A 9,974-nucleotide genomic window follows, 5' to 3' on the forward strand; every position below is an offset into this window, starting at 1 on the left:
ACTTTGCTCGTTTGAAAGCCATGAGGTTTCTCTCTCTCTCTCATGGGTGGGCCAAATTCTCTGGGCGGCCAAAGCAGAGAAATGCGAGGTAACCTTGATTCCAGATCGGCCCATCTGAGCTTTCATTTTCTCAATGGCAGAGCAGGATACCCAGGGCTCAGTTTACACCTATTGCCCTTCCTAGACACTGGGGGACCATAGGCAAAGACCATAGGCAGGCTGTGGGAACTCACATTAATATTAAAAAAAAAAAAAAAAAACTCATAAAGTGAATTTTCATGCCATGGGACCATTGAGATGACTGAACCAGATTTTGAATTTTTAACAGTTTTTTTTCTTTCAATACAAATCAGGTACAAAAGTGCATAGAGCTGGTGAGTCGCGCCAAGAAACCTGTTATTCTGCTGGGTAGCCAAGCAACACAACCCCCAACGCCAGCCAATGACATCAGGTAAAGGACACTGTCTTTGGTTGCTTACTGTTGATACTAGAACATACTCAAATTCTAGGGCTTACATTTAGTTTTCCCATTTGAATTCAAAAATCATTGAAGTTTTCTTTGGTAATTTTACTTAGCAATGCTCATATAGGCATTTCCCCCCCTGCTTAATAGGAAGGCATTGGAGGACCTGGGTATCCCATGCTTCCTTGGGGGCATGGCCCGTGGCATGCTGGGTAAAGACAGCCCCCTCCACATCAGACAGAACAGGCGAGATGCTCTGAAGGAGGCTGACGTGGTGCTATTAGCAGGTAAGGTACACAGTCTTACAGTTTAAATTACAAATAACATTTTATTTAACAATTCAGACATTATTTTAATTCTTTATTTAGGGTTTCATTGAATGACAGCTGTTCCTTGCAAAAATAAACTGAAACCCACTCTGGAAGTTGCTTTTATTTTTGTTGGAATACTGATGGAGGTTGAACTGTATTAGTAGCCAGTATAGCCACAGGCTGTCCAGAATTCCTAGAGAAACATTGACAACGCGTGTTGCGTTTGCAGGCACTGTGTGTGACTTCCGGCTGAGCTACGGCAGAGTTCTCAACAGACGCAGTAAGATCATCGCTGTCAACAGAGATAAGTTGCAGCTGATGAAAAATTCAGATTTCTTCTGGAAACCAACTATAGCAATTCAGGGTATGTTCACAATCTGCCATCATGATGCAGGATTCTAATTAAAGTAACAACGTGTCATTTTAGATCTGTAGGGATTAGTGTAGAATGTGCCAGTTATATAAACTCTGTTGTCATGTTCATTCTACACTGAACACCCTGTATCATTAAAAATGATCAAAATACAGTAAGTATGATATGTATTGTTTCAGCATTGTGAAAGTAAACATACCTGTTTGACTATTGATTTATACTCAAGGGTTGGACCTTATGGCAAATACATCAGTCTAAAATATTGCTCTATTTTAGGTGATGCTGGTTCATTTTTAGTGCGGCTTTCCAATGGCCTGAAGGGCCATCGCTGTCCAGAGGAATGGACTCAGAGCCTCAAAGCAGGAGATATGACAAAAGAAAATGCAAACAGGTGAGCAGAGGGGATGATCCCTGGTCCCTAATCTGTAAGTGTGTCAGCATTTATTGTAAAATCATCTATTAAACCTCTGTCCTCTAAAATTCTCTGTTCTCTAAAATTAAAAAAAAGTTCTAGATATCCAGACCCAAATCCAAAAGGATTAAGGGTTCGGCATCGAGTAGGGTGCATTTGAAAATCTCACCACACACCATTGGATAACACTACAATCTAGCACAACAATACATGGGGTGACGTATCCAGAGCGTCATACACTTGATATTAAAAAATGAGAAAGCAAACACAATTTTATCAATATTGTAACTACAACTCTGTAACTACAAAATCATGTCTCCACCAACTAACAGTATTTTTATTTCAGGGCAAAGGCTGATGAGAAGACCGAACGCCACTTAAATCCCTTGAAAGTCCTCCATTGTGTGGATGAGCTGATGGCGGAGGACAGCATCATTGTTGCCGATGGGGGTGATTTTGTTGGAAGTGCTGCTTACATAATGAGACCGAGAGGACCTATGCGATGGCTAGATCCAGGTTAGATCTCATAAACCCAACAACGATTTGTTTATGAAGGATATTTGTGGTTAAACCAATAGATGTTTAGTTATTTATTTGTGTGTGTGTGTGGGTGTGTGTGTGTGTGTGTGTGTGTGAGAGGGCATTTCATTTTTCATGGAAATTAAAAACATTTCAAGTTAATTGATTTGTTGAATTCAGTTGTTTGTTGATATGTCACCTTTTTCACACCACATGAAGAGGTTAGTGCACAGAACAAAAAGCTGTTGTAGTCAAGTTAATATATGAAGGCTAAAATCATAAGAGTGAGCTAATAATCACAAGTTGTGTTTTGTCTGTATTACAGCAACATATTCTGAGGTTAATCATGCTTTTGCTATCATAGTGACATAACTCTACTGCTCCTTGGCCCTACAGGAGCCTTTGGGACCCTGGGAGTTGGAGGAGGATTTGCCCTGGGGGCAAAACTGTGCCGGCCTGAATCTGAGGTCTCGTATTGATTCAGGCATTTATAAAAGTGCTTTGTCAAATCATGTATTGATCAAGGTTCACCCTGCATAAATGTAATGCTACATTTTGGTGCCTTTCAGGTGTGGATAGTGTATGGTGACGGCTCCTTAGGATACAGTGTTGCAGAGTTTGACACGTTCACGAGACACAAGGTAAAATCACTAATCCCAATATTGACATTATACATAATGTAAGCAACTCTATGATCCTTAATACATGTGCAATACTGAAATAAATATTGAAAGTATAAAGGATGTTCCAATAAAATATCAACACCCTAATAATAATAACACTAATCGGGTGTATGTTGTCCCACTTCAGCTGGTGAAATAGAAGAGCGAGGTATTTCTCATTCAAGTGCAGTCGGCAGTTACAGTTTTGGGCTTCCGTGCCGGAGATAGTCGTGGCCAGAGGCATTATGTTATCGGGTTGTCTGTCTGTCCATATGTTTGTTTGTCCACCCCATTTTTGTGAACACAATATCTCAGGAGCCCCTAGAGGGAATTCCTTTACATTTTGCACAAACATCCACTAGAACTCAATGATGGACTGATTAGATTGTAGGGGTCAAAGTGCAAGGTAACTGTGACTTTACATGCGGCCCATCTCAGGAACGCCTGGAGTGAATCTCTTTAAATTTGGCACTAGCATTCACTTGGACTCAAGGATAAACTGATTAGATGTTGGAGGTCAAGGTGACTGTGACCTATCACGGTGCTTTTTTGGCCAGAACCCAACAATTCCTATGCCAATTATGACAACATCTCACACAAATGTCTAATAGGATGTCCGTAATTCAACACCATAACTCAGAAACAGAAGGGGAGAGTGTGACCATATTTCACATTTGGTTGGATTCTGAGATGGTGACCCTAATCTTGGGGTTCCACTCAAAACTGTGGTGATTGTATACTGTAGATCTTCTGTGCTGCTGGGTTGAAGATGTGTGTGAAGCATCCATGTTTGCCAAATAATATACACTTAATACCTTTTTAATAAATTGTTTCAAAGTATTCAGTACATCTTTTATGAGTCTGAACAGACATGGATGTAAACTGCAACTTGACTGGTTTGTGGACGCATACAACCGCGATGTGGTAATTGTAGTTCTCTTTGTTTTCTTGTGCTAATCCAAATGTTTGCTTTTTTCCACCCAGACACCAGTTATAGCTGTGGTGGGAAATGACGCATGTTGGAGTCAGATATCCAGAGAGCAGGTTCCCATCCTCGGCAGCAACGTGGCGTGTGGCCTTGCGTTTACAGGTACATTTTCCTGCATCAGATCTTTTGTGACTTGTAGAAATATGTACAGGCTATATCCCACACTTAGAACAAAATTAATTTATATCATATGAGATGACTGCAGCTACTAACTTACAAAATTATATTTTCTTCCCCCTTTTTTGCAGATTATCATATAGTGACAGATGGTTACGGTGGTAAGGGCTACCTTGTAGGGCGTGAGGATGAGGACAGGCTAAGCGACATCATCAGGCAGGCTCAGAGGGAGACCCAGGAGGGCAAGGCTACACTTCTCAATGTTCTGATAGGGAAGACCAACTTTAGAGAGGGCTCCATCTCTGTGTAGAGCAACTGTGATTTCTTAAAATTCCTTCCTTTACCTTTTGGCTCTTCATAGACTTTACTATCAGGCTCTATGAGGGTTTTAGAAAGAAGGAAGATACTGCTGGATACTGAGTAGAGCACTGACCAGACCTATGCTAATCCTTTGTGCCCTTAAAGCCATATTTCACTTTGGTAATAGAAAATTACTTTACAGTATGCTGATCTCCTATAAGACATTTTGAACCATTATGTACTTCCCTCCTCTGACTAGTCAGAACTCATACTAGTAAGACATCGGCAAACACCAGAATAAGGACTCGGGTATTTTAATATCAGAGGGTGATTGTTTCTACAGCTGCAGTCTCTGTTATTTACTACTGTATTACATTCTACTTGAGTGAAGTACTACAACTAAATATTTTGTTGTGCCTCATGCAACTTTCAGGTTCATGTTGTGGTTAATTGCTGCATTTTAAAAAGGGAAGGAGTGAAAATCCAAAACTCTTGTTTGGTTAAGGGATTTTACCTCGTCAGGAGCTCATGGTTAGACTTTTGACCATTAAACAGCCTATTTTAACTTACTTGCAAATAAACCAGTGACTGAAAATCATATGTAAGAGAGAGCATTGCTGAAAGTGATCCAATGCAACCAGTATGCCTTTTCTCCTGTTACTGAATGAACACAAAGCCTTTTTCTGGGAAGACATTCAACTTTACAGCTGTAAAGTTCTTTATTGGTTGATGATTTGGGATAAAAATGTGTTAAATGAAAAAAATATTTTTTGAATGTTGAAGATTGACAAATTGTATGCCTTTTAATGTTTACGTCTTCAAATACATTGATATGTTTAGATTGAACATGTAACTGCTGATTCAGTTATGTATTTGAATATTTAAAACTCACTTGTATGCATTGATGTGGGCATATAAATATGCCTATATCCAATATGTATTGCACTATAATTATAAATGATTTACTCACCAAGTAAAAATGTGTGGATCATCTCACTCCAATATATATTGCTGTTTCATTTGGTACTTTGAGGAAAGTATGTCAAACATTTGATCATACAATGTTAATTTGGGTTCATTCTCAAATAAATTGAAAAACAAAGGGAGTATTGAGTGGTCTTTTGAAATACTTTTGTCACATAACTGAGTCTGAAACACCTCAGATTCATTGCAAAGAAAGCTTTACAGCTCTATTTATATTGACATTCGCAACTTGAACTGCAAATCTGGCAAGAGCTGCAACATAGAGGTACTGTGTAGATTTTATGAAGCTTATTAATGTCAACAGGTCCACTTGTACAGTTATGGGGTTGTATGTCTGCTTAATGGCCCCTCTAATAAGGCCAAAAAGCATAAAAAAGTATACTTAGGCCACTTGTACTCATATCCATGGTGCAAGGGGGCCCACATTCTCAGGGTAAATATTTGATGTACTAATAAGTATTAGTACTCAACTGAGGTAATCTCTTTTGTGGGGTTCCTTAAAATGTCTTTACCTGGATTTGTTATGGTCTAACTTTGCTAGGTGTACAGGAGACACTACCACTAGCAGAGTGGTTCAAACTTCTGTACCATTTCAACGTTAGTTATCAACGTGACACATATCAGCAACTTTTTTTGCAACATTTGATAAAACATACAAACTGGTTTACATCAGACAAAATTCCTGAAGGGTTTTAATTTTGTTTTTGTTGGGAAGTTGTGACTTTTGCCTTAAATACTTAAAAAGATGCCGTTTTTATTTTAAACAGAAGATGGCAGGCTAGAAGCTGTTTTCCTGTAGTAGTAGTCTACACTGACGTGTTACTATTATGGGACAGGGAGAAAAGCATAAAAGGCCATCTGGATTGTTGCTGGGTTAATCGAAAAGTAGCAGCTTAACTACAAGTGTTTTAGTGATAAAAAAAAGAAGACTTCTGAATATTTCTTATTTTAATTGTCTAATGTGAGGCCTTGGACACAAAGAAAGATTGGTTGATTTCTGCATACATTTGATTCTAAACATTTCTGAATTAAATTAGAAAGTGAAAAGAGACGTGCCACTGTCTCCAGAAGATCTGAAAATCTGCACAATCATTTCATAGAGTAAGCAACAGTTTGTGGCGTAAACAACAGTTTACATTGGGCTAACGTTAGGCCCTACTGTGTTGTGTAGTAAAAGACAAAAGTTGTATTAATATATATTTTGATGCATGGGAGGACGACTGTAACATGTACATGAATACGTGGATATAAATATAACAAAATAATACACTATTAATACATGACTTCGGAATGGTACAAGTTTAATCCTGACATCTCTCTTGCATGAAAATACCGACTTATTTGTTCGTATATATTGTATTCCGTTAAAACTGATGGACGGGTCTGCTTTGATGTGTCTGTCGTGCACTAATTGATTTCCCATGCCGGTCAATAAACCTAAAAACAGTTATTCGTACAGCACTTGAAGGCATCATAAGACCGGGTGCACACATCACCACAGGCGGTGACTTCAACAACTCCGCTAAACTTAAACATAGACGGTTACTGAAGCTGCCGGGGAAGTAGGGAAAGTTAAGAGCATTTTTGGTTTATAACGGTCATCGGTGGAGATTACATGGCATCATCTAGTTAAATAGGTTGTTTAACCACGGGTATATGCTGCTTAGGTTACTCTATCATCAGAATGACAAGTAAACAGACACAGTTTCGGGCTCTTGACAAACCTCTGAGATAGCTAACTAGCTAGCTAGCTAACTTAGCTTAAAGCAAAAAACTAACTAGCGTTAAGCTAACTAACGTTAGTTTCCTTTGTTCGTTATTCTGTGGTGGTTAACGGTCCCACTGACGTTCAATTATCATCGGGTTTAATTATCAACATCACAAGCTAAAAGGTCTGAACCATAGACTGTTAAATTAATATACAGTCTATGATCTGAACTCAAGTCGATGCCCATATGCTATTTAACGTCATGACATTAACGTGGCTCAAGTAAATATAGAATTGGCTTTCGCTGACTTCGAATTAAAAGGATTTCTACTTGAACGAAAATAAACACTGGACATAAACTTAACGTTACCTATATCAAGGTAAGTAATGACACCGCCTGTTAACGTTACCTTGTCCTTTTTTGTGACCGTTAGCTTCAAATAGTACCGTAATCTGTTGTCTCTTTAGAATCGAATGTTAGTAAAACGTGGACTGTGTTAACGTTAGCTAATTAATGTTACTAACGTTAACTCCCCGCACATGCTTGCTGTTGGACCAGTGAGGCATTGACTAAAGTGTAACTATTGTTAAAGTGAAGAATAAAATATTAGGGAATCACCAGCTATTATAATAAAACGTGCTAACGTCACCTTGTCTGTCACAGTTTCCAGGAACAATAACATCACTGCAAGTTGTATTTTACAATGGAAAACCGCATATGTCATCAGGCAAGGTGTGTTGAAGGAGGAAATATATACATTATTTCCTGTTAAATGAGGACGGTGTTAGAGGTGCCATATTATGCTCATTTTCAGGTTCGTACTTGCATTTTGAGTTTCCACTACAACATGTTTACATGTTTTATTAAAAATATTAATTCCCGATAGTGTCTATCTGAAAATACCTGTCTGAAACCCTTCGGTTTAGAGTCTGTCTCTTAATGCAACCTCCCGAAAGAGACTAGTCTGCTTTGATTGGTCAGCATTTCCGGGTCTTTTGCATCAGCACTCTGTCTTTGCACTTTCATAGCAGCTGGGTAGTGATTGAAACAGCACTGCAGAGGCATTACCAATATATAATATAGTTTTGACATCACAACATACATAAGTCCTGACGGACCATTTAATGTAATGTATACTTTATTAATCCTGCAAGGGGAAATTACAATGTTTTCACTGTGTTATTACACACATGCCTGAATTACACACACATGCTTAGTACCTATACTAAATGGAGAGATGTCAGAGTAAGGGGGTTCAGTGCCTTGCCTATGAGCCCCTTGGCAGTGCCCATGAGGTGAACTGGCAGTTCTCCAGCTACCAGTCCTACCGTACTTTGGTTCATATGGGGACTTGAACCTGGACCCTCTGGTTCCCGACCCAACTCCCTACGAATTGAGCTACTGTCAACCCAAGAGAGATGTCAGAGTGAGGGGGCAGCCCATGGAAAGGCACCGTTTTTGGATACTGGCTGTGTGCTCTTCTCTGGATTAATCGTGTTGATACTTTCACAGTAGTTATATAGCACCAAGTCCTGCTTTATAATAAAGTAAAGTAAAAAGAGACAAATCTTACGTTTTATAATATGGCAGTAGGACAGGTGGAAGCACTGTTAACATTTGCCATGACACTTTGACCTGGCATGTTTCAATTATAATTTCCGATATGACATCATTCCAGTTACGTCTGTCATTTAATTGAAATGTTTAATTGCACGATTTTCCATTTTTAAATAATTAATTTAGCAATTGTAGTAATTACAATTTGTATCTGTTCAAAATGTTTTGAAGGGACATTTTTCAATTGGGAGTGGAGAAATAAGCTTGCTTTATGCAAATGTTTAATATTATTGCAACAATCCAAAACATTGTCAAGTACTTACTGTCTAGAATATTTTCCAGAGTAACCTCAAAGGCACTATAGGGTCAAAAAATATATGCTAAAAACATAATATAACTCATTATTATGGCGTTCATTTCGACAGCCCTAATTCCAAAATGGAAAGGTTGTTAAAAGGGAAGTGTCATATCAGTCAGACAACATATGAATGTGACACTTAGTTTCCAGAATTGCTTTGTGTAGTCATTAGATTTAACATGTGGCTGATCTTGTTTCTGTTACAGGACCTGAATGGCCTCCGTTGTTTCAGTGAAAACTGAGAAGAGACCTGCAGCTGATTCTCAGGATGCAGACTCAAATGCAAAAAAGCCCAGGTAAGCTAAGCTCAGGCGCTGCTTTGGAGCCAGCGGCACAGTCTGCCCATGACTCATGCATCAGTGTTGTCTACATGGCTGATAAAATCTTTTTTTTCCAGACCTAACCAAAGCTAGGTTTTAGTTTCACACTGCATGTTAATCTGCTTGAAAATGGTTTGTTTAATGATGTGTGGAAGGATTTGGGAAGCACCATCACTCAATATCTGCCTTCCCCAAAGGAAACTTCTGCCCAGCCTGAAGACCAAGCAAGCCCCCGAGCTAGTCTTGGTGATTGGCACAGGGGTAAGCTCTGCAGTGGCCCCTCAAGTCCCCGCACTCCGTTCCTGGAAAGGTCTCATCCAGGCCTTGCTTGATGCAGCCAATGACTTTGACCTGCTAGAGGAGGAGGAGAGTCGGCGTTTCCAGAAGCACATGCAGGAAGATAAGAATTTGGTTCATGTGGCCCATGACCTCATTCAGAAACTTTCCCCGGTAAGACTGCCTGAGCTTTTTTCCTTGCCTTTCCTGTACAGTATACACCATCATGTCAAGCATGTACAAACACATTGCAAAAATACTGCCAGCACACTGTCATTTTTCTCAGTCATCTCTGTCATCACATTAGTGTTTTTATTGAGGTTTACCACAGATATACAGCGTACAGACTTGCAGTGATGATTTTCTATGCATCAAAATGTCTTGGGCCCTTTTTAAAGGGGTGCTATGCAGTTTTGCCCATTTCATTAGCTGTTTTCTCGCTTTATGCTCACAGGTTTCTCTATAGAGCTCCCCCCTACAGCTTCGGAATAGATATTTGGCAGCTTCTATGTTTATTTGTGTCAGACTCATTGCTGGGTCAGTCCGCCATTTCGTCTTTCTCTGTTCCTCCGACAATAGTGTCTCGGGAAACTCAGGAAAACTCCATCACTACCTTGTTAGCCGG

General features: G+C 39.4%; 2 protein-coding genes across 3 annotated transcripts in view; both read left to right on the forward strand.

Annotated features, from left to right (window-relative positions):
- Nucleotides 1-9,974, forward strand: part of ilvbl (ilvB (bacterial acetolactate synthase)-like) — a 23,467-nt gene that overhangs the window by 2,545 nt on the left and 10,948 nt on the right. Inside the window, exons 6-14 of one of the 2 annotated variants that reach the window (XR_004330839.1) lie at nucleotides 354-451; nucleotides 614-750; nucleotides 1,004-1,138; nucleotides 1,424-1,538; nucleotides 1,906-2,075; nucleotides 2,475-2,545; nucleotides 2,648-2,719; nucleotides 3,725-3,830; nucleotides 3,977-4,979. Coding sequence is in view for 1 of the 2 variants with exons in the window: in XM_032510191.1 (XP_032366082.1) it covers nucleotides 354-451; nucleotides 614-750; nucleotides 1,004-1,138; nucleotides 1,424-1,538; nucleotides 1,906-2,075; nucleotides 2,475-2,545; nucleotides 2,648-2,719; nucleotides 3,725-3,830; nucleotides 3,977-4,155 (1,083 nt within the window). In the remaining variant the exon portion in view is untranslated. Of the gene's footprint in view, nucleotides 1-353; nucleotides 452-613; nucleotides 751-1,003; nucleotides 1,139-1,423; nucleotides 1,539-1,905; nucleotides 2,076-2,474; nucleotides 2,546-2,647; nucleotides 2,720-3,724; nucleotides 3,831-3,976; nucleotides 5,244-9,974 lie in introns of those variants that run through there. The other variant, XM_032510191.1, reaches the window with a different exon arrangement.
- fam118b (family with sequence similarity 118 member B) overlaps nucleotides 6,591-9,974 on the forward strand; it is a 14,330-nt gene continuing 10,946 nt past the window's right edge. Inside the window, exons 1-3 of the mRNA XM_032510268.1 lie at nucleotides 6,591-7,217; nucleotides 8,960-9,049; nucleotides 9,271-9,523. Coding sequence (XP_032366159.1) covers nucleotides 8,967-9,049; nucleotides 9,271-9,523 — 336 coding nt within the window. The 5' untranslated portion in view covers nucleotides 6,591-7,217; nucleotides 8,960-8,966. The remainder of the gene's footprint in view (nucleotides 7,218-8,959; nucleotides 9,050-9,270; nucleotides 9,524-9,974) is intronic.

The sequence above is a fragment of the Etheostoma spectabile genome, chromosome 3 (assembly GCF_008692095.1).
Source record: "Etheostoma spectabile isolate EspeVRDwgs_2016 chromosome 3, UIUC_Espe_1.0, whole genome shotgun sequence".
NCBI classification, from domain to species: Eukaryota; Metazoa; Chordata; class Actinopteri; order Perciformes; family Percidae; genus Etheostoma; species Etheostoma spectabile.